Here is a 24,220-nt window from a genome sequence, read left to right on the forward strand (position 1 = left end):
TATGATCTCTATTATATGTGCAATTTAAAACAAACACAAAAACAAACAAAAATCCTGAAGCTCGTAAATACAGAGAATAGATTTAGATTGGTGGTTGCAAAAGTACAAGAGGCAGAATGGGATGGGGTGGAGAAATGGGCAAAATATATATTTTTAAAAGTTTACATAAATAGAATAAAAATTAGAAAACAGAGAATTCCCAAGTTAAAAAATAATGAAAGTAGAGGAGAAAGCCAAGGAGAAGGGTAGATAAGTCTCACAGAAGGCCCATTCAAGTTCATCCATCCAAAATAATCAGCCAGCAAGAGGAGCTTTTGTGACTGTCCCCAGTAAATGCTGGGGACATATGTGAGTACCCTGGCTCATTGGAGGGCATATATCTACCTTGTGCTCATGGTCAAATATAATTGAATAAAATTGAATAAAATGTGATGCAATACAAACACAATTAAATGAAATAGAATAAAAGAGCTGCTAAAAATGCGAAGCTTTGGAACTTTCTTTGGGCTTCTCTGGGTGAGATAACAGTCTCCTGGTAAACTAGCAAGTCTGGGGATGGTTTTCCAGAACTGTGCAGACAGCCTGAGGGGACATCCATCCTTCCCTGTGGCCATAGCCAGCTACAGCTCTTTAGAAAACAAGGCAAGCTGCTTATTGCTCGCTGATCTGACTGGGCCCACTCATGGGAATGGGCTGTGATGGAGGAGATGTGATGGTGGGAGAATTCTGTCACCTGTACTCTGGGCATCTCAGGATAAAAGGAGCAGGCAGAGTGCTGGTTCTGTTGTGAGCAGAAACCATTTGTGTCATTTATAAAAATAAAAGAAGCCATATAAATTTTCAACCAGTGAGCCATTTTATGTAATGATGGGATGGTAGAGACCTGGTCTGATATCTTTGCAGGGAGTTCAGTATATGTTGGTGTTTATGGGAGATGAGGAGCAGGAAAGAGCTGAATGCAGATTAGTGCGTCTGCTATGGGGTCCCTTAGGATCTTGGAGGAGGCTGTAGGAGCAATGGGGTGAGGGAAGGGGTTAGAAAAAGAGCTGTTTGGGCTTGCCTGGAGGCCAAGCTAAGTAAGGTCTTTTTTTTGGCTTTCAAAGGTTGTAAAAAGAGCTTAAGCTTTGACGTGGAAGGGTAAGAAGTAAGGCTCTGTGCTAGACGTGTTGAATCTCATCGAATTAATGTCACTGACTTAATTCAAAACCCTGGGAATACTGTTATCTATCCTATTTGCAGATGACGCTCAGAGGAATTAAGTGCCTTGTCCAGGTTACATGGCCAGGAAGAGGAGAAGCTAGGATTGAAACCCAAACCTATCTTTTTCTAGATCCTACATTCTTTATTTCATTGTATAATATCTTAGACCAGTGTTTCTAAAATGTTAACAGATGGTTAGTAGACTTACTGTGGTAGTCACTTTGTAAGGTATATAAATGTTAAATCACTATGTTATACTAGTGATACTGAAACTAGTATAACATTGTTTGTCAACTAAATTAAAAATAAATTTAGAAAATGTTAACATGCCTATGATTCACCTGGAGAGCTTGTCAAAAGGCAGATTCTGACTAGATAGATCGGGGGTAGGGCCTGAGATTCTGCATTTCTAACAAGTTTGCAGATGATACTGATGCCTTTGGCTCATGGACCACACTTTGGGGAATGAGGGAATCCCCTCTGACTCTTTTCTGTATTCTTTGTAAAATAGGGAGACCCGTGCATACTCCATCAGTTTTTAGGGAATGGCTAATGAGGCAGAGTATGTCCCTGGTCAGAACAACCACTCAGAAGATGCTCTCCTCTTGCTGTCCTCTGTCCTGGAAATGTAACCAGCACTAAGCTTTGGCAGCTTCCTCCAATTGTTTATTCCTCATCAGAATGTCCTTGTCTCCATGGAGCCTTAGCTTGCCTTGCCTTAAGTGCTCCATAGGCATTCGAACACAGCAGACATTCTGAAAAGCCTGTTGGTTTCATTGAGAGACATTCTTTCATCACAACTTTATTGAATTCTCTTTCTATTTTTTCAACTTCTCTGAGGCCAACTTTGTCCGTGAAGTTTCTTTGCTATCATCAACTTTAGTTACTGACACCATGGCTTTTAGGAGAGAAATAAACTTCATTATTTCTCTGGAGTTGGAATAATGCTGCTATCACACAGACGTCTGATAGATCTAGGTCTTTCTAAGGAATAAAAGGAAATGACTAATAATGTGATTGCACAACCCCATATAAGTTTAGAACTCTATATAAATGTTTAAAAATACTTTTCCATGTTATTAGAAGCTTCAGAAATTTCACTGAAGTCTTAAAGATCAGACAAATACTTATTTGTGCATGAGTTTTGCATCTGGTTTGCCAATATATATATTTAGAAAAAAGAAATCCTTTCCATTTTAATTGCAATTTTGAAATTTTTCCTCATTATAAAAATTTATCATCTTTGCTACTCAAACATACTGGAGTGATACTTCTGCAGTGATTTGTCCCTGTTCTAAACTTTTAAAAAATTCTTAAAAACTTAAAAGATACAGGCCATGTTATAACAAACACCTACATGTTCATCATTAACATGTTAACATATCTAAGATCTCAATTTTTTTAAAAATTGACCATTTCAGACATAATTGAAGTCTGCTCTGTACCCACTTACTAGTCCCATTAAATTCTCTATCGGTCAGCTCCTTTTTGACTATAAGTTACAGAAAATTCCAGAAAATTCTGCATCCAGTTTTCTTAAATGGCCTGAGACATTATAATCTCACCTTAGAGAAGTCTCAGAGACACAGGTCATGAGGATACAAGGCAGGGTGATTCAGAAGTTAAATAGTATTCTCAGGACCCCTTTCTGCTTTTTGTCCTCAGTGTGCTAAGTGTGCCCCTAAGAAGAATCTCCCCATGATTCAAACCTCCAGAGGCAGAAAGGCCTAGATCTTCTTGGTATTCTTATTGGTATTGACAAACCTCTCAGGACTCCCTGAGAAGAACCCCCTAAGACCTCAATGACCAGAAATGAAGTCATCTACCCTCCCCTAAAACTACCGAAAGTAGTAGGATCAGCCAGGTTGGCTCAGACCAAGCAATGTACCTCTGGTTTGGGTTTAGGAATCACCTCCCACCACCCTGAATCTCATGGTAGAGAGAATGTCACCTGTTTATACTAGGGATATGACAGCATAGAAAAAGAAGGGCAAGATTGTCAGGTAGACAGCAAATCTATTTGCTATTCCTCTTTATCTCCCCAGTGGCACTCACTCTCCTGAAGTTTGCGTGTTTTGCTTACATTTAACTTTATATTTTGCTAATACATATGTGTCTGTCTTATTTGATATTTCATTCTGTAACTTGCTCTTGCTTTTCTTTCTTTTTTTGTTTTCCTTAACTCTATTATCTACATTTGTACAGGCAATAATGTAACAGTGTAGAATTATTCTGTTATTTTTGTAGCTGTATCATGGTTCATGATATAAATTCCACTGCTTCTTTGATTCTATTTTTGTCTTTGTTACATCAGAGACCTGAGTGACAGTGAAGAAGAAGCAGCTGAGTCTGACAGATACTGAAACTCCTGAGTCTCCAAATTATCCTATTGCTGTTATCATTGTTTTTATTTTTCTCATAGTTAACAGCAAGGACAACTTCAAAAATCATTACTGGCTTCCATATCAGTTCATCATCACCTTTTTTGAGTCGAACACTTCTTAAAGGTCTAATACAGTCAAAAGGTATACTTATATACTTTACATTTTTTGGAATGGCGGGTGCCCCTGAAGCCAGCCAGGGACCTTGGCTGAAGACACACATTGACTCTGAATGGAAGCAATCAGATCTCATTCTGTTCCTTACAGTGCTCTCTAAGAAGGACAATTTTGCTTTTAATCAGTGAACTAAGTATGTGCCTTCTGTGAGGATGTGAGGATGTGAGGATTGGCTTTTCTTTAGAATTCGTCTAACTTCTCTAGTCTTAAATCTCAAATAAAGTAGATATTTGTAGAGGTTTTCTTTTTAAAAATTTATTTATTTTAATTAGTTTCAAGTATACAGTACATCGGTTAGACATCTATATAGTTCATAAAACAATCCCCCCAATTGCTCCTCCCTCCCCTGACCCTCCACCTAGCCAATGTATTAATGCTAACTGCATTCCCTATGCCATGCTACCCATCCCCATGACCATCCATCAGCTATGAATTTGTACTTCTTTAGACCTTCGCTCCATTCTCAAGGCCCCCAAACTCCCCACTCCTCTGTCCATCACCAAATAGTCCACTATATTTGTGAGACTGTTTTTGATTAGTTTGTTCTTTTTACTCCTTATACTCCTCATATAAGTGAAATCATATAGTGTTTATCTTTCTCTGTCTGACTTAAATACCTTCTAGGTCCATCAAAGCAATATCTTTTTCCATCCCCTTCCTTTTCATATGTAGTGGTCCTGTTTTCTTATCTTTTTAGCTACTCCATCCCTTGGTTGGAGCACTTGATTATTTTCCATTCAAGGTACTTATTGATAGGAATTTAGTCGTTACCATTCTTTTTATTTTTTTTTTGCTTTTTTTTTACATTGAAATCGTTTTTGTCTTTATTGAAATATAATAGATAATTAGTTGCTTATATTTACATTGTACAATTCAATGAGTTTTTTTTCACTTATAGTTGGCATACAATAATATACCAGTTTCAGTTGTATAGCATAGTAATCTGAGATCCACGTAACTTGCAGTGATCACCCACTAAATCTAGTACTCCTCTTTCACCTTACATATTTATTACATTATTAACCATCTTCGCCATACTACACTCTACATCTTCATGTCTATCCATTTGTACCTCTTAATCTTTTTGCCCTTTTTCACTGTCCCCCCATGCCCCTTCCCTCTAGTAGCCCTCTAAATATTCTTTGTATCTATGAGTGTATTTTCACTTCTGTTGTTGTTGTTTCACTCGTTAGATTCCACATATACGTGAAATCATGTGATATTTGTCTTTCATTTCATTTTATTTAGCACAATACCATCTAGGTCCATCAAGGAAATATCTTTTTCCATCCCCTTCCTTTTAGTCTGTGTGTCTTTTAATTTGAAGTGATCTCTTGTAGGCAGCATAGGTAGGGGTCTTGTTTTCTTATCCAGTCAACCATTCTATCTTTTGGTTGGAGCACTTAATTCTTTTCCATTTGAGGTACTCGTTGATAGGAATGTAGTTGTTACCATTCTTTATTCTTGTTTATGATACATGTTTTTTTCTTCTTAAGGAAGTCCCTCCAACATTTCTTGTGATATTGTTTTGGTGATGATAAATTCCTTTAGCTTATTTTTGTCTGAGAATTCTTTATCTGTCTTTTGGTTCTAAAGGATAGCTTTGTTGGATAAAGTATTATTGGTTGTAGAGCCTGGGTTTTTATCATGTCGAATATTTTGTGCCAAGCCCTTGTGTCCTGCATAGTTTCTCTTGAGAAATCAGCTGCCAGTCTTATGAGTGATTCCTTGTAAGTAACTAACTGCTTTCCTCTTGCTGCTTTTAATATTCTCTCTTTGTATTTAACCAATGGCATTTTAATTATATGTCTTGGTGTGGGCCTCTTTGGGTTCCTGGTTTTTGAGATTGCCTGAGATTCCTGGGGTTTTGTGTCTATTTTCTTACCAGGTTATGGAAGTTTTCCATAATTATTTCTTCAAATATATATTCAACTTCTTGTTCTCCCTCTTCAGGTATCCCTATGACATGGATATTTTTACCTTTTACAGTGTCCCATAGTCTACTTAAATTATTATTATGGTCTTGGCTTCTTTTTTCTTGCCATTCTGATTGAGTATTTTTGGCTTTCCCATCCTGTATATCGGTGGTTTGATTTTCTTCTTTATCCACGTTGTTTATTCCATTTAATGTACTTCCCATCTCATATAATGTGTTCTTCATTTCTGACTGGTTCCCTTTTATTATTTCTGTCTTCATTCTTATGTTTTTTACCTCTTTGTTGAAGTTCTCACTGAATTCATCTACACTTCCAGCTAGTTTATTGAGCTTCTTTATTACCAGTGTTTTGAACTCTATCTGTTAGATTGCTTGACTCCATTATTTCTGGATCTCTGTTTTGTTCTCTCATATGGTTTCTGTTTCTTTGTCTTCCCATTTTGGCTGCCTTTCTGTGTCTCTTTCTATGTACTAAGCAAAGCTCCTAAGTCTCCCGGTCTTAGCGTGACTTTGTGTAGTGGGTGTCCAGTGGCACAGTTCTGAGAGGGGTTCAGCTACAGGCCAAATTTAGCCCCAGCCTCTGCCCCTCTGGGGCCACTTGTTAAGATTCAGCAAGCAATCCACAGATACTGTGCTTATAGTTGCCTCAAGAGGCCACACCAGAAACCAAGGCCAGCTGCCACCAGTGTGGGTCTTGGTGCTGCTCAGCAAGGAGCACCTAATTTGCTGAGGATGTAGCTGGATGGGGCTTGAGTGAAGCCACAAGTAGGGGGAGGTGGAGTTTCAGGGATTCCTCTGGGTGGAGCGACCTCTGTTACCCAGCTTGACGTCATCCCAGCTATGGTGGTGCTGCGTCTGAGCACTGGGAGCGGGGAGGGCTCAACAGAGGAACAATGGATACCACTGGCACCTCTATACAGAGCGAATCTTGCCTCGGCCCTCACTCCGACGATTCAGTGTCCTCCCATAAGTCCCTGTCCCTGTGCAGCCAAATCGGCACTGGTGCTCAGAACAAGTGCTCTGTCACCACAAAAATCTGCTTGTGGATGCGGCCCCTTTAAGAGGGCTGCCACAACCTCTGTCCCACTCAGCTGCTCAGGACTGGGCAGTATCGCGTCCTTGCCCTGTCCTACCTTCTGCAGTTGTGTTGCAGGATTCTCGAACAGAGAGATGGGACCCCAAGGCTATAAGCAGGAAGCAGCATTTACTGATCCTGGCACCAGCTCAGTGGATTGTTATCCAAAGGCTGAGCCAGGAATATAGTTATTACCATTCTTTATTCCTGTTTTTGATACATATTCTTTCTTCTTAAAGAAGTCCAACATTTCCTATGATACTGGCTTGGTGGTGATAAATTCCTTTAGCTTACTTTCGTCTGGGAAAGCTCTTTATCTGTCCTTCAACTCTAAATGATAGCTTTGCTGGATAATTATTATTGGTTGTAGTTCCTGGGTTCTCATCATGTTGAATATTTTGTACCAAGCCCTTTTGTCCTGCATAGCTTCTTTTGAGAAATCAGCTGCCTATCTTATGGATGTTCTCTTATAAGTAATTCTCTGTTTTTCTCTTGCTGCTTTTTATATTTTTTCTTTGTATTTAAACTTTGTCATTTTAATTATGATGTGTCTTGGTTTGGACCTCTTTGGATCCCTGGTTTTTGTAATTGTCTGAGCTTCCTGGGATTTATTTCCATTTCCTTAGGGAAGTTTTCCATCATTATTTATTTAAACAACTGTTCAACATCTTGATTTTCTTTAGTTACACCAATCAGATTCATATTTGGACCCTTAATAGTGTCCCACATTCTCCTTAAATTATTTTTAAAGTCTTGGCATCTCATCTCTTACTATTCTGATTGTGTGTACTTGGCGTTCCTGTCCTCTAGATAAGGCATTTGTCCTCTCCTTTATTCACTTTGTTTATTCCATTTAATATACTTCTCATCTCATATAATGTGTTTTTCATTTCAGACTGGTTCCCTTTTATAATTTTCATTTCTATTTTTATGTTTTTTATCTCTTTGTTGAAGTTCTCTACATTTCCCAAAAGTTCATTGAGCCTCAACTCTCACTCTGACAGTATCTCCCTGTAAGTCCCTGGTGCCCCCTGTGTGCTCAGAATCAGCACTGGTGCTCAGAGCGAGCAGATCTCTCACCGTGAAAGTCCACTAGCAGGACCTGGCCCCTTTAAGAGGCTTCTGCACTGCTGCTGCCTCAGCGTTTGTCTTACTCAGCTGCTCGAGACCGAGCAGCCCCATGTCCTCGCCCCGTCCTACCTCCTGCTATTGCAGGATGATTTCTTGAGTTTCTCCCTAGTTGTGTGGTTCGTTCATCCCAGGTGATTTTTTCCTTGCTGCTGCTCCTTGTTTTCGTCACAACTTTGATTTGGTTGCCAAAGGGATGAACAGAGCTGCTATCATCTATGCCATTTTTTTTCTCAAGCCTATCTCGGTAGAGGTTTTCTAATAATTTATTTGACTAAATTTGAAGATTGTCTAAGCTTCAATGTCCATTCTTAGTACAAATTAGGGGCGGTGTGTATTTTTATTATTCAGTGCATAAAGCAAGTCTCACATTTTATTGTTTTTATAGAAATCTTCCTTTAAATATATTATAAGGTACAAAAGAGTCTTTTTTTTCCTTACTGATGACTGGCAAGAAGAATGTGATGTTGACTGGGAACTCTATCCTGTTCTCATCTCCACTTGCTTTAGTTGTTATAATAGTTTTGTTATCAAACTATAAATATGCATTCCATTCAAAAAGGAGCTAGTTCTAGCAGTATTTTTCCACCATTCTATTCCAGTTCTATCAATCACTATGTACTCTAGATCTTACAGTTTAACTATCTCTAAAGATGATCTATCTGCAGCTACCCTAATCTAAGTTTCACCATCTCTCACAGAGATGATCTCTTAAATGAGCAATATTGATGAGAGAAGATTTATGGGTGGAACCTATTAGATTGTAGAAAGGTAATCTAACTAGGAGATTCAGGGTGGATAATCAAATAATGTGGAACCTGTAGAATATTTACCTCCTTGTACCCACAATAATGAGGTGATTCAAGAATGCAATTGGGGTTTGACCAAATAGAGAAAGTTGCAGATACATCCCTTGGGTCCTTCAGAAATAGCCCTTCTAGTACTAATGATAATGAACTTGGCAGTCAAATAATGCAAATATAGATTTTAGCATAATAACAGATTTAGTCAGTCACATAGCCAAGGCATATGAGGAACTGGGAGGTGGGTATGTATCCCAGAAAAAGGGCAGGGTCATATGCTAAAGAATGAAAATTCTATATATGAGTATAGTAATGTCTTTATAGAAGAATAATTAGCCCGAATGACACTTCCGAAAAAAAACTAAAAGAGCTAGTTATGATATATTTTAAATATTTTTAGATAGATCACTGAGCAGTCAAGAGTGATATTCACAGACACCAGATATAAAGTGAAAATAGAAACTCTTGGAAATATGTGAACTTCGAATTTAGTTTCTGCCTTGAATCTATTGACGAAACTGTGGAGATGTTGAGCTTTTATTTTTCTGGCTGTGTGTAGCATAGAACATATGAGATCAAGTGTAAGAACAAATCAAATGTGGGGGGTAATGTGAGATTTTCTCATAACGCTAGGAACTTAGATCTCAGTGTAAGGGTTAACTAGAAATGAACTCACTGTGCAGAAAGAATACCAAGGACATTTTTTTCCATTGAAAATTTTCTGTCTTGACTTTGAAGTTGCATGAAAGGAAGAAATAAATCTGAATGTTTAAGTAATCGTAATTCAATATAAACAGATTGAGATTTCTACTGAAAAGTTAAAGATGGATAAAAAAATATAGTATATTTTGTTTATGGGAGTTTCAACTAAAATTTGAGACAGAGAAAGATTGACAGCAAAGAGATGGAAAAAGTTAGAGCAGCCAGATAGTTACCAAAATAACACTGGTGTAGTTGTATTAATACTAGACGCAGTAGACTATAGGAAAGATGCATTACTAGAAATAAAGAGAATATATAAATAATGATAAAACATTTAGATCAAAAAGAAGTTATAATTCTAAACCTGTGTGTAACTAACAAAAACCTCAAAATGTTTTTTGAATTTTTGAAAATATACACTGAATACAAAGAGAAATAGGTAATTTCTTAATTTAATGGACCTAAAAATAGACACTGAATGCACAACAATGGGACAGTGACTGTACATGAAACATTCACGCAAATTGACCACATGATAGGCCACAAAGAAATGCTCAATAAATGTTAAAGGATTAGCATCACACAGTTCACATTCTCAAGTCGCAGTGCATTTATGTTAGTAATCATAAGATTACTAAAAAAAAACACCCCTCATGTTTGAAAATTTTCAAATATTTGTAGTTAATTATTCATTGGTCAAAAAAAACACACCAAGATGGAATTATTTTTTAAATGATATAATTAATATATATGAGTATGAATGATAACTTGTGAGACACAACTAAACATTGTTGGGTATAGATTTATTATCTTAAAGACTTCATTAGAAAAGACAAAAGATGTAAGATTCGTCAGCTAAGCTTTATATCCAAAATTTTGCGAAAACAAGCACTCGGTAAATTCAAGTATAAAAATAAAAATAATAAAGATAAGAGTAGAAATTAATAAAATTGAAAACCAACACATAAAAGAGTAGTAATTAAGCCAAAACTTATATTTTAAAGATTTATCAAATAGACAAACTTCAAGCATCAAAGTAAGAGGGCACAAATAAATACTGTTATGAATGGATGAGGGCATGTAACTCTAGACGCGTTAGAGATAATAGAAGTAAAGAGACACCGAACAAGCTATGCCAGTAAACTGGAAAATTTGGACAACATTGATGAATTTTTAGAAAAATAATGACGGGACAAGGAAGGAAAAGCAAACAAAATCCCTATAATATAAAAAATTTCATTAATAATAACAATAATTCTACAAAGAAAACACAGGTTAGATGAGTTTTTAAGCTAGTTCTACAAAACATTCTAAAAACTGGAGAAGATATTTGTGACCAACACTTAGTATTCAGAATTTTTAAAAAATTCATGACATCAATACACAAGAGACCCAAACTGATAGAAATTGGACAGAAACACAAACACAAGAAAGGATCCACAAATGATTCATAGATTGACAGATATTAGGAAGTTGTACAATATCATGTGCAGGCAAGAATGAGCAGCAATAGGAACTCTCTTTACCACACATGATTACGAACTGGTACAATCACTTTGAAAATTTGGTATTACATGGGAAGTTTGAACATGTTCATATACTATCAAGGAATTCTATTCTAAGTATGTACCCTAAAAGTTCTTATAAAGTTCACTAAGATGCTTATACAAGGAAAATGTACATAGAAGCATTGGTCAAAATAGCAATCAAACAAAATCATTCAAATGGTAATCAACAATAGAGTAAATAAATGGTGGCATAGTCATACAATGCAATTTTATACAGCTGTGAAAATGAGTAGCTACACTAGAGTAGCACCCATTGCCATGAATAGACCACATAAACTTAATGTTTAACCAGTAGGTTTTAAACTTTGGTGAGAATTGGAATTATCTGGAGAGCTAATGGAGGACACAGAGGCTTTGCTCGCTGAAGTGGAACAGGGCTGGACTTCTGCAATTTTATCATTTCTCGGGTGATCCTGACACACAACAGGGCCACTGAGTCAAAACAACTACAAGGAGCATGCAGACTGTTTAGCTTGCACAAAGCTAAACAAAAGATATGAGTTACACATTATTTGGGTTACGTGTGTAGTTATAGCATGACAAAGGCATGCTCTTGGTGAGGAGGCAGGGTAAGCATTTGAGAAAGAGGCATCTGACCAAGATGCAGGTTATATTTTATTTCTTAGCTTGATGGAAGGCACACTGAAATCATTTTATTACTCAATGTATGTAATAGTTGTTAAACATAACATAATATAAAGATAAAAATAACAAAATAAGCAAAATTGAAAAGAATAAAATAAGCAAAATTTATTTTGAGCCTATGCACTCCAGTGAGCATCTGGGTATGACACATTATTGTTGTCTGCACTATGTCCTTGCTGACTTTGGTGAGGTCAGTGAGGGTCACACAGTCTGTATTCATTGTCTTCTGCTCATCCACAGCACTATTTGGAAGGAATGTTCAACTGGCATGAAGGGCAAGTTTGTTCTCTAAAAGGTTTCTATAAATTAGCTGTTGGATTGTTCTCTGCATCCTTAGGAACCCAGTGGTTTGGCCCCCTCACAGTGATACAAAGGCTGACCTGATGTTGCAGCCTGATGGCAGTGCCTTGCAGGAGTGAGCAAGAAGTGAGCAGATCCATGCCTGCACCCCTATGGTACTGAAGGGGCCCAGTGGGACCAACAGGACAGGGGAGGGTCTGTCATGGAGCTGCTGGCATAGGTTCAGAATTCTCCAGAGGGGAGGACACATCCTTGGAAGAAGTGGTGACCTTTTTCATTGCCCACCAAGGGATCTGGGGGAGTTGCTCCTGTGGATTCTCAGATTCTGATTGCGGCTATCTCTGCACTGGACACCATATATAGGCCCAGAGTTGTGGGGAGGCAGGTAGCAGTGCACTGGCAGACAGAGTCTGTACTTTGACTCAGAGCAGGTGGATGAGGACTGGGCCATGGGAGACAGGAAAGTCTTCAGAGATCTATCAGATCCTCACGGCAAGGAAGGCATGTGGCAGCTGATGAGCAGGAGAGAGTTTTGTCAAGCTCTCAAGGAGTCCTGAGCAAGCGGAATGAAAAAGGAACAGTCTGGAGACCAGGATAGCTGGGGTTAGGAGTTGAGCCCCCTTGGTTATGTCATGGCTGCCCCTGGCTCACTCACTTCAGGTACTGTTGTAGGTTGCCAGGGAAAGTGATTGTCGTTATACTTACAGAAAGGTATTGTGTGCCCTGTAAGTCAGGCTCCCTACAGATTTCTAGGGCCCTGCTTGGGGTACAGTGGGGAGTGCTCAGACACTGACCCTCTCTCTAGGGAGTTGAGGACTCAGGAGAGGTTTGATAAAAGAGCTTCTATGGTGGCCTCTACCATCAAGTAAGAAAAGCAGTGGTATTTTACATAACCATTTCCTCTTCAAGGTGTGTAGGCTTGATGAACCCCTTATGCATAATTCAAATTTTGTTCTTTATGACCTCATTTTTTTCTAGATAAAATAAAATTCCCTCCCCAAAGCTTCTTATATCCCTTCTCCAAGTAAAGCTAACTACTCTGCTCACTGCTCTTTCTTACAGTACAACTTACTGTTAGACCAGAATGTGATATTTATCATCCCCGCTATTCTGTGCTCAAAGCAGGGCCTCTGTTAGCAGGGCAGCTAAGAGCAGACCAGAGAACGAAGGCCAGGCTCAGCTCCATTCCCTGCTCTGGTTTCTGAAACCCAGTTGGGTTCAGGGCCCGTCTTACCTATTTTCCCACCTTTGATTGTCAGTTGGTCCCCATCCAATAAGATCATTTTCCTTTAAATACACTTTTGTCTGAAATACAAAGGTCATTCATTTAAATCCAGATTCAATATGTAATAGTACTTTAATTCTTTTTATCATTGTCTAACACATTTTATTTATTTATTTTCAAAAATTTTCAAATGTATTTATTTAAATTAGGTTCGAGTATGCAGTACATTGGTTAGACATCTATATAGTTCATAAAACGACCCCTCCAATTGCTCCCTCTCTCCCCTGGCCCTCTACCTAGCAATCACATTAATGCTAACTGCATTCCCTGTGCTGTGCTCCCCATCCCCGTGACCAAGTATCAACTACTAATCTGAACTTCTTTAACCCTTCACCCCATTCACCCAGCCCCGCAATGCCCCTACCCTCTGTTCATCACTAAATTGTCCACTATATTTGTGAGTCTGTTTTTGATTAGTTTGTTCTTTTTGTTCTTGAGATTCTGCATATAAGTGAAATCATATGGTATTTATCTTTCTCTAGGTCCATCCATGTCATTGAAAATGGTAGGATTTCATTTTTTTTAATGGCCGAGTAATATTCCATTTTATATATGAACCATAATTTCTTTATCCAATCTTCTGTTGATGGGCATTTAGGTTACTTCCATATCTTGGCTATTGTAAATTGTGCTGCCATGAATATTGGAGTGCATAGATCTTTATGAATTATTGATTTGGTTTTCTTTGGATAAATATCCAGAAGTTCAGTTACTGGGTCAAAAGATATATCCATTTTTAATTTTTTGAAGAACCTCCATGCTGTTTTCCTTAGTGAGTGACTATACTAATTTGCAATTCCACCAACAATGTATGAGGGTTCTCTTTTCTCCATATTCTTGCCAACATTTGCTGTTTTTTGATTTATTGATGATAGCCATTCTGACAGGTGTGCGGTGATATCTCATTGTGGTTTTAACTTGCATTTCTCTGATGGTTAGCAACCTTGAGCATCTTTTCATATGTCTATTGGCCATCTGTAGTTCCTCTTCGGAGAGTATCTGTTCAGGTCCTCTGCCTATTTTTTAATTAGATTTGTTGTTGTTGTTGTTGTTGTTGTTGTTGTTGTTGTTGAGTTGTATGAGTTCTTTATATATATTTGGATATTAACTCTTTATCAGATGTATCATTAGCGAATATCTTTTCCCAAACGGTCAGTTGTCTTTTTATTTTGTTAATGGTTTCCTTTGCTGTGCAAAAACTTTTTAGTTTAATGTAGCCCCATTTATTTATTTTTTCTTTTGTTTCCCTTACCTGCGGAGATATATTTGAAAAGAAATTCCTGTTAGTAATATCAGAGAGTTTACTGCCTATGTTTTCTTCTAAAAGTTTTATGGTTTTGGGTCTTACATTTAAGCCTTTAATCCATTTTGAGTCTATTCCTCTATACAGTGTAAGAAGATGGTCCAGCTCCTTTTTTTTTTTGTATCTGTCCAATTTTCCGAACACCATTTATTGAAGAGACCGTCTTTACTCCATTGTATATTCTTGCCTCCTTTGTCATATATTAAGTAAGTATTGAGGCATGGATTTATTTCTGGCCTCTCTATTCTGTTCCATTGATCAATGTATCTGTTTTAATGCCACTGCCATGCTGTTTTGATTACTGTAGTCTTGTAGTATAGTTTGATATCAGGTAGTGTGATACCTCCAACTTTGTTCTTCTTTCTCAAGATTACCATGGCTATTTGGGGTATTTTATGGCTCCATATAAACTTTAGGATTATTTGTTCTAGCTCTCTGAAAAAAATACCATTGGTATTTTGATAGGGATTGCATTGAATCTATAGATTGCTTTGGGTAGTATGGCCATGTTAACAATGTTGATTCTTCCTACTCATGAATGTGAACATGGTATATGCTTCCATTTATTTGTATCTTCTTCAATTTCTTTTTTCAATGACATATAATTTTCTGAAAACAGTTCTTCTACCTTCTGCTTAATTTGATTCCTGGGTATTTTATGTTTTTGATGCAATTGTAAATGGCATTGTTTTCTTAATTTCTATTTCTGAAAGTTCATCGTTGGTGTATAAAAATGCCACTGACTTCTGAATATTTATTTTGTAACCTGCTACTTTACTGAATTCATTGATCAGTTCTAACAGGTTTTTGGTGGAATCTTTAGGGTTCTCCATATATAGTATCATGTCATCAGCAAATAATGAGAGTTTTACTTCTTCCTTTTCAATTTGGATGTCTATTACTTCTCTTTCTTGTCTTATTGCTGTGGCTAAGACTTCCAATACAATGTTGAAAAAGAGTAGCGAAAGTGGGCATCCTTGTCTTGATCCTGATCTTAAGGGAAATGCTTTTAGCCTTTCCCCATTGAGTATGATGTTAGCTGTAGGGTTGTCATATATGGCCTTTATTATGTTGAGGCATATTCCCTCTATTCCTACTTTGCTGAGAGTTTTTATCATAAATGGATGCTAATTCTTTTTTGATTACTACAATTCATCATATTCGAGAATTATTAGTCATTCTAAAAGAATGCAGCACTTAATTTCTTACTTTCTCCCAGATCTAGCATGTGGTTTTATTGGACCATCTTTGAGTTCAAATCAGATTCCTCTATGACAATTCCTGAAACACACTTACCATTTTACCCTTAAACATGTTATGTTTTTATTTAACTGACTTTAAAACACTTAATTACTAATTTCTAACCTCACTACCTCCATTTATATCATCTCATTGTCTTAAAGCTAGAATGTATCATCTGCAAGACAGAAGATTGAAGACCTATTTGAAAATGTGGTTGTTCACAGTTAAAATCTTGACTTACAACCAACCACCGATTTGGTCACTTTTTCGAGACAGTCAGTAGTAACCAGAGCTTTTCCTTACCTGACTCTCTCCTACTGCTAAAACCCTTGGTTCATGCGAGTTTCCATTTTCTGTAGTTCTCCTTTTTTTTTCCCAGTCATGAAGCAGTTTTGTGCCCCTGGAATCTTCTCTCCATATAGCTGCCATAGGTTTTTAAAAATGTAAATCTGACTGTGGCTTATTTATGCCTAAAACCTTTCAAAGGCTCTTTATTGCCCTTAGAGTGAACATTTTAGCTGGCTTTATGACCTCCCCCTCCCCTCCACCCACACATATCTGGCCCAGGGCACAGCTCCAGGGCTGCCTTTGACCTCCTTTCTGCCTGTGGCCCTATCTCTCCCCAGGTGGGGGAAGCCTGTGGTGTTTCACAAGTCCTGCTGCCTCTACCAGGAACAGGGTAGCATAGGGTACAGTCTATTCCCTCATCTTCAGCAGCACCACCACTAACTCAGCTTGGCACTGGCACCCCCTCTTCTATACATGCAAATACTTTGCTTAACAAGTTAATCCTTCAGGTTCAGCTTCAGTGCTAATTCCTCAAAGAAGCCTGTCCTAGAAAGAGCTCACTGTGGCTGGCTCCTTTGCTATTTCTATGCTTGAGAATGCTCCTTCTAAATGGGATGATAATGGGATCTACCTTATAGAATTCCTAGGGCCGTTGTGAGCACCAAATGAGCTAATGTATGTAAAGGGCTTAGCCCATACTCTAACATGGAAAGCACAACAGATTTCCTTTGTCTCTAAATTTTCCTATTACATCTTCAGCATATTTCATTCTGTGAATACCTTGAGCTTCGCTGGATGAGATTAGGCCTGACTCATTTATAGCTGTATCCCCAGTGCTTTGTACAGAACAAACCACAGATGAAATATTGGGTAGATTTTTGTACCATGAATGAATGAATGGATATATTTTCAAAATTTGTATGCAAACCATTTTTAAAAAGTGAATCTAATTATTAAAGAATTAGAGGAAACTTATTACATTTTGATTAATAAATTAAAAACTAGTTGTCTTGCACTTAATCTGACCAATGACTCTCAACAGAAAACAGCCTTACATCCAGCTAATGCATACCATGACTTTTGATAGCACTGGTTCTTAAGAGCTTGATTCCGCAAAAGCCAGTGCATTGATGATTTAGCCACAGACATCTTTTTCTGGTTTCAAGGGAGATGTTGAGTAACCCTGTTTGTGTTTTAGGGTTAGCAAGTAATATTTGTAAACAAGCATCTAATGAACTGTATGACCTAGGCTCAATCCCTTAATCCCTTTGGCATCAGCTATTCAGGATGTCGCCCTTGTGCAGAGAAAGTTCATGAGTCAATGGTAAGCATGGGTATCATTATCTTCCCAGGAAATTAGTGACCCAGAGATTCTGGATCTGGTCCACAGCGCCCTTGGCAGGATGACCGTGGTCCGACAGATCTTCCCATCTGCAAAGGACAACCAGAAATGCATGAGGAACAACCACCGCATCTCTTCCCTGCTATGTGACCCTCAGGAAGGCTACCTCCAGATGCTACAGGTCAGTGCCCACCTCCCCGGCTCCCTCTAGGAGGGACTCTCACCCATACCCTTGGCCTGCCTACCGCTGTTAACTGCTAGAACTCTGTCACTTGCTGACACATTGAAACCAGTCAACGGGACAGTGCCTCTGAGCAGCATTATCAGGCAGTTATGGCAGACAGGTCATATTAGCTCACTGGATGCTTCTTATATTTAAAAGTTACATGCTTAGGTAGTAAGGAGATTCCTGTCTCTTAGACTTCTCTGATGACTGTTTTGTTGGTGATGGGTTCATCTGGCAAGACCGGGGATGAAGACTTCCTGTGAGGAGTCATCATTTTGAACGTGTTTTAGGTTTTCCTTGTAGGAAGTCTGTAGTAATATGGACATGGCTCTTGTGAAATGACTAGAGACAGTCCCAAGTCATTGCTGGATACTGAGACTTAGGTCAGTCAGGACACTGCTGGCATCTGAGCTGAGCAGGGAAGGACGAGAGGGCAGTACCATCTCCTGGCACTTTTCCATCCCTTCTAAGATGAAAGGTAGAGTGCTTATGGTCAATCTTCCCACCACTCCCTCAGCAGAGGTGCAGACTAAGAGTAGGATTTGGTGCTGTGCACCTGTTGTGAGAGATGGTTTTCTCTAGTATGTTTTGGAGTAAAAATGAAGCATTGCGGAAACTTCATTGGCAGCCTAGAATCTGCTTCTCTATTAAGAATATCATATACAAGAAAACTTACATTTGATTCTTGGTGGAAGCCTCTTAACATAAGGAAATTTCTCCCAACCGAGTTTGTGAAAAAAGCCCAGAAGTTTGTGCATGTGACATGCTTGCCATTTGAAACTAGTTACACTTTTTTACTTACCCAAGCACAAGAAATGAAAATCAGGGTTTCAGGACAGAGATAGGCTGTATCTGCCACCTGAGTATCAGTCCTACCCCAGGAACATTTTGGTATCACCTATCAATCAGGAGGTGCACATTTTGGGGAGGAGGATTTTTGGAATCTTCTGAGTGGGCTAGGTACATGTGTCATTTGCCAAAGCATCGAATCCATTCTATAATTTTATATTTGGCGGCAGCGGGATGGGGTGGAGGTGGAGGTGGGGGTGGGAGGAAACATGCCCCAACAGATGGTAAACCCTGAGAATAGGTTCTTAAGGAAACACAACAGACACTGACTTTTTGCTGGGGTAATTTCCACTCTCCATGCTAAATGCTCCAGGGATCCATCAAAATATCTGGGTCTTTCTAAATTGATGAGGGGTTGGTGAAAAGAGTGGACCAAAGGCATCTGAAGGACCTATGGACTCTAGAACCCTGGGCATATGGGCCAGGAGGAGAGGCAGGTGCTTGATACAAGATTTTGTATTTTTGTTTGCTGCTTGCCTGCTCTATTTTTCTCTATTATGGAGTTTGGAAGAAGAGGCAAGGGCCATGTATGTCCCTCTCAGTGTGCCTCTATATTTATCACTTCCACTCTCCATGTGGAAAGAAGTGGAGTGAGATGATGTGGCTCAGAGGGTGTAAGCCCACCCCCATATCCCCATCTAGGTTAGGAGAAAGAGGGGACTCCCTCACTCTCTGTGGAGCCAGACCCTAGGAAGTGCTCTCCAGGCTCTCTCCTTGAAGGGCTTGATCCTTCTCCAAACACACTCCAGCCTTGCCCCCACCCTGCCCCATATTTCCCCAAGCATTTGCCTAGTTCCTTTTTAGTCATACTGCAATGGAAGTCCAATTCCCATCACACAAACATGGGGGAAAGCACTTCTTATTGAGATCTATGATTACTCATTTTGCATGGATTAAAGGTGCAGGTGCACTTGTTGGTTGCATAACAGAAACAATGGATGCAAAGAATCTGACCTGGAGAACAAGGGAGAAAGGGAGACTGCAGGAATTGACAAGGAATCAGGTTGAGGCCATACTAAAATAACCCATGCCCAATAAGAGTATAAACAAAGGCACACCTTGGAGGTATGTGGCTAGTCATCATCAAATGTGGTAAATCCAATATCATATCTAGAACCCTGGCCTCACTTCCCCTCTCTATTCCTGCTGAGACCCAGGTGCTACATAAAGAGCAAGATTTAAGAGTGACATGACAGAGATCTTGTAGTGGTGGTGGTGGTAGTAGTAGTTGTAATAGTAGTAGTAATAGTAGAAGCAGCAGCAACAGCAGTAGTAGCAGTAGTAGTAACAGTAGCGGCACCAGTAGTAGTAGCAGCAGTAACTGTACCAGGTAGTAGCAGAAGCAGCAGTCATAGTAGCAGTAGTATTAGTAGTAACAGTAATAATAGCAGTGGTTTTAGTAGAAGTAGCAATAGTAGTAGGAATAGCAGTAGGATAAGTAAGAAGGAGCAATAGCAGTAGTATTTGTAGTGGTAGTAGCATAGCGGTAGTGGTAGTAGTAGTAGTAGTTGTAACAGTAGCAGCAGCTGTAGTAGTAGCAGTACCAGCAGTAGGAGTAGTAATTGTAGTTGCAGCAGCGGAACAGGAACCAGATTGCTTGGGTTCAGGTCTCAGTAACTCTAGTACTAATTATTAATCATTATTATTTATTTGTCATTCTGTGCTTCAGTTTCCTCCTCTATAAACTGGAGATTACAGTATCACCTATCCATTAGAATTTTCATAATGAAAGTTAAACAAGAGAACATGTGGAAAACATTTAGAACAAGACTGAGCTATTAAAGGTATCACCATGGAAGAGGTGGCTAGGTGTGCTGCAGGGTTTCTACGGCAAGGCTAGACATGGCCTCATTTTTTTTTTGTATGATATAGTGCACCTATCTTCCTGAGCATGCTCTTTAAAAGCATCACAGCTGGTGGGAGAGCATTTCCCATCTGTCCAGCCCCAAATCACAGGCGTCGCATACCACTTACCATCCACATCATTCATGCAGGCACTTAAATCAGAGCTGCCTTACGTGGTAAAGAAGAGGCCTTGTCTTTGAGACCCACTGAGCTCTTTGTACAGGATCCTGCTCACTGGAGACCCTCAGTAAGGAATGATGGGGTGGATCTGTTAAGAATGTAGGTCTTAACACAAGTTAAACTGTCTCTAGAAGCCTCTTTATAGATCTATAAATAAAATACTTTATTAAAGGACTCTCTATCTCCATTTATTGCATCTGCTTCCTTGTGCAGGGCTATGAAGAGAAGGAAATGTGAATTTATTTATTCATCCTGCCCAACAACCATTTGGGCATCTCGTAGATTCATCTCATTTACAAGACATTCCCTTCAAGTTTCCTCAGTAGCTATTACCACTTCTTTCTTTCTTAATGACAGTGTAGAAAACAAACTCATTTCTACTAGCCTCTAGCTGTGAGATTTATTGAGGAGACTCTAACATGTTTAGAACAACCAGCTCACAAAAATTTATGTCATGGATTATTAACTTTGTCTTGAAATTAATGAAAATCCTTTTGGAAATGGAACTCTCAAGTCCATCTTTAGTTTCTGCCCCCGACGGCTGCTCTTGGGATGATAATTCTGGGTTGGAAGTTTTCATGAGGACCATCGAGAACACGGAATTTTTACAAGACCATCCATCTCTCGGTTTCTCCATGGAGCTGACCTCAGAAACTCCATCTTCTTCTATTAGGCCTATGGTCAAGGCTTTCTGTGCTGTAAAGCCAAACAAGCACTAGTATAGCAAATCAATTTGGTTCCTATTTAGTAGAGATAAAATCCCTTGGAAGAAAAGTACCCAAATAAGTGTCTTCTAGTGGCTTCAAAAATATTGCATTTGCCAGTGTACAGTGCTGTTGTTTAGTGTTCCCTACCAAGCACTGTCTTATTGGGGTGTTTCCCTTCTTGTTTTATTGATAAGCTAGTTTAAGGATTGTCTGACTCATCCAGTAATAAAAGAGATAACCAATCTCAAAGAACCCTGAGACTTTGCTAAGATTTCATCAGCAGCTGTGCTTAGAGGAGAATCTGTAACGTACTTGGTCTTCAGAACTGCATTTCCTGACAACTTCCTGACAATTGAAGTAGCAGACATACTGTCACATTGCCACCCCATTTCTATTTAAATGTGTTTCTAAAGGGGGACAGGCAAATGAGATAAGCTGTGTGGTCACTGTGGAGCCTGATCTTTGAATTAAGCTGTGGAGGCTGATGTGGTATTATGATAAAATGTTTCTTCGAGTTGAGATTTCTCTTCTTTGTGCATTTTAAAATTGTTGAGAGCCTTGATAGATGCAATCACATCTCCCTGGCTCAATCTATTAAAGCATTTTAAACCTCCTCTTTTCACATGTGTCCCTATTTCTTTAAGGATTTTTGTGTTCTTTCTTGGCTACAAGTCTTTTTGTCAAACTGTCAGTAGAACTCTTTACTCTGAAGTAACACTAAGCCTCACCTACCAGAGATACCTTGTCACTTTCACTGGTTTATTTCATCTTAAAAACCTGGATGGACCGTTTAGCAACCAGACTGGGGAAGCTTGATCATCAATGCCTTTATCAGAGACAATCACACAAGTGGTCTCCTTGGGTACAACTGGTTGCCTTTCTGGCTGCAGGCAGCCACATATGCATTCAGAACTAGAGGTCCTCTGGTATGGACAAATGCCCCAACCCACTCTGCACATCCTCCCCGTGGATTCAGCCATAAGCAGAGCTCTAGTACCCTTTGGCCTCTACTGCCATCTGCTCCCTCCTCAGACCTGGCAGTGGTGCCTGCTCTCTGGACAGGTGGCCCAGCAGTAGTTTGGCAGAAAGGCCTCGCCTGGGGATAGATTTCTCAAGCTGTGACATCTGGGCATCAGCTTGTCCTCCCAGCTGGACCCTCTGCTAGCTGCTTGTCTGATTTTGCTGGGTGACCGGAGCCTGTCTGAGGGTCTTGTCTAAGGTCGGTTCCTGCTGTTTGTCTCCATGAGATCTCCCTGAACAGCCCACTTGGCTTGATTAATAGCAGAGGGAAGAGAAAAACTGGGCTCTTTAGAAACCTAGAAGAAACTCAGCCTTTCTTAATAAAAACATTTTCCATGATTCTAGCTTTGGTGTGGGGCAGATAATGGTCTGATGGCAAGATGCAGCTGGTGCGTGTGGCTCTAATCCTGGCTTGCCATTCATCTTCCTTTGCCTTCAACAAAGGATTCTTATCTTGATAATGAGGATGCATAACCCCCCTGGAGTGTAGTATAATGGAGACAAGCTTGGAGCACCTTCATATGACTGGCCTAAATTTTCAGATTTATTATGGAGAAACATGCAGAGAGCACCAGGAGGGCAGATAGCCAGTTACACACATAGCCGTCATCCTCTAGAACCAATCCCTTCCAGTCTGAAGGGGGTGGGCACAGATATCAGATTGCTGAGATTCAGACAGGATTGGAAGCATACCACTCTTCTGAACTGCTCAGTGATTTTCACAAGGTTGGGGGGCACTTATAGTTCCATTACTTCTGGTTCTAATACTGCTTCGGAGGACTCAGTAAGTAAACAGATTATCTGAGCTCGAATAGCACTTTTTTCACCCCACCTGGCATGGACATTTTACAAATGGGAAATCAGTGTCTTTCCTGGTTCCAACGAGACAACAAATCCATGTCTCAGAGATGATGTCATTCATGTGTTGTGGGGGTCAATGGTGACATTTACACTGTAGCTGCGCACACAACTTCTGATGTGCTGAACACCCTCCCTCCCTTTCCCATGTCCCACCCTCTCCTTATTTTCTCATGAGGATCAATTTAACAATCTTATTGGTAACCTTTGTTCCTGCTGACACAAGGCATATTCCTAAATAAAATGTAGTTACTGATGAAATGGAGATTCTGGTACTAACTCTTAAAAAATCAAACCTGTTTTTCCATCTCTGGTCCTCAGTTGGCCTCGTGCAATTGATCTTTAATATCCAGCAGCCAGGAGGGTCTACCTGGATTTCTCAAGAGCTACAAGCTCTAGTGAAGAGCTCATGACTGAATTCTCTCTTCTGCCTCCCAGAGACGTGTCCTCACCCTTCCTGTTTCCCTTCTGAGGACCCACTTCTTGGATAGATCATTGACTTTGGAAATTCCAGCCTTCCTAGGAACCCACCTCTCATGGAAGTTCATATCCCAGACTCTGACTGGAAATGGACAATTCCACATGGAACACACTGGTCCAGAGCTCCTATACCTTTTTCCCACCATGGTTTCCATCCTCTGTTACTCAAAATCTAAGAGGCGTCCTCTTTGCAAATGCCTTTACATCTCTTTACTTTGGCACTTTTTTTTTTTCTAAGAACAGGTTTAAAACTATTAATCCAGCATTCATTAATTCCACAAACATCCATTAAGCACCTATTCTATGCCAGTTCCCTTGTTAGATAGTTCATATATGTACTCTCTTAGTTCTCACGAACTCCAAATAAATTGGGGCTATTAATCTCTATAGCATGTTCCAGTTAGGGAGAATGGCATGTGCATAGGGTAGCATGGGCATAATTCTGTGTGTCTGAGGTAAGAGGTGAGATGTGAGAAGGTCAGTTGGAGATAAGGGCAACTGCCAGGGTGCTGAGGCAAGGTGTGGCTCTTGAAGACATGATAGGACAGGTCGTACACTCAAGAAAGGCAACTCTGTGTAGGGTAGAATGAAAGATCCTCAGACTGGAAGACAAAGTAACCAGTGGTTACTGTCTTCCTAGTGAGAAATGAGGGCACTTGAATCATGCTGTGGTGGTGGTG

At 39.5% G+C, this 24,220-nt stretch overlaps 1 protein-coding gene across 2 annotated transcripts in view; it reads left to right on the top strand.

Moving 5' to 3' along the window:
• GRID1 (glutamate ionotropic receptor delta type subunit 1) overlaps window positions 1-24,220 on the top strand; it is a 661,749-nt gene that overhangs the window by 424,149 nt on the left and 213,380 nt on the right. For both annotated transcript variants that reach the window (XM_036223755.1, XM_036223756.1), the window contains one exon: window positions 17,386-17,556. In XM_036223755.1, coding sequence (XP_036079648.1) covers window positions 17,386-17,556 — 171 coding nt within the window. The remainder of the gene's footprint in view (window positions 1-17,385; window positions 17,557-24,220) is intronic.

The sequence above is a fragment of the Rousettus aegyptiacus genome, unplaced genomic scaffold (genome assembly GCF_014176215.1).
Source record: "Rousettus aegyptiacus isolate mRouAeg1 unplaced genomic scaffold, mRouAeg1.p scaffold_m13_p_6, whole genome shotgun sequence".
Lineage (NCBI taxonomy): Eukaryota > Metazoa > Chordata > Mammalia > Chiroptera > Pteropodidae > Rousettus > Rousettus aegyptiacus.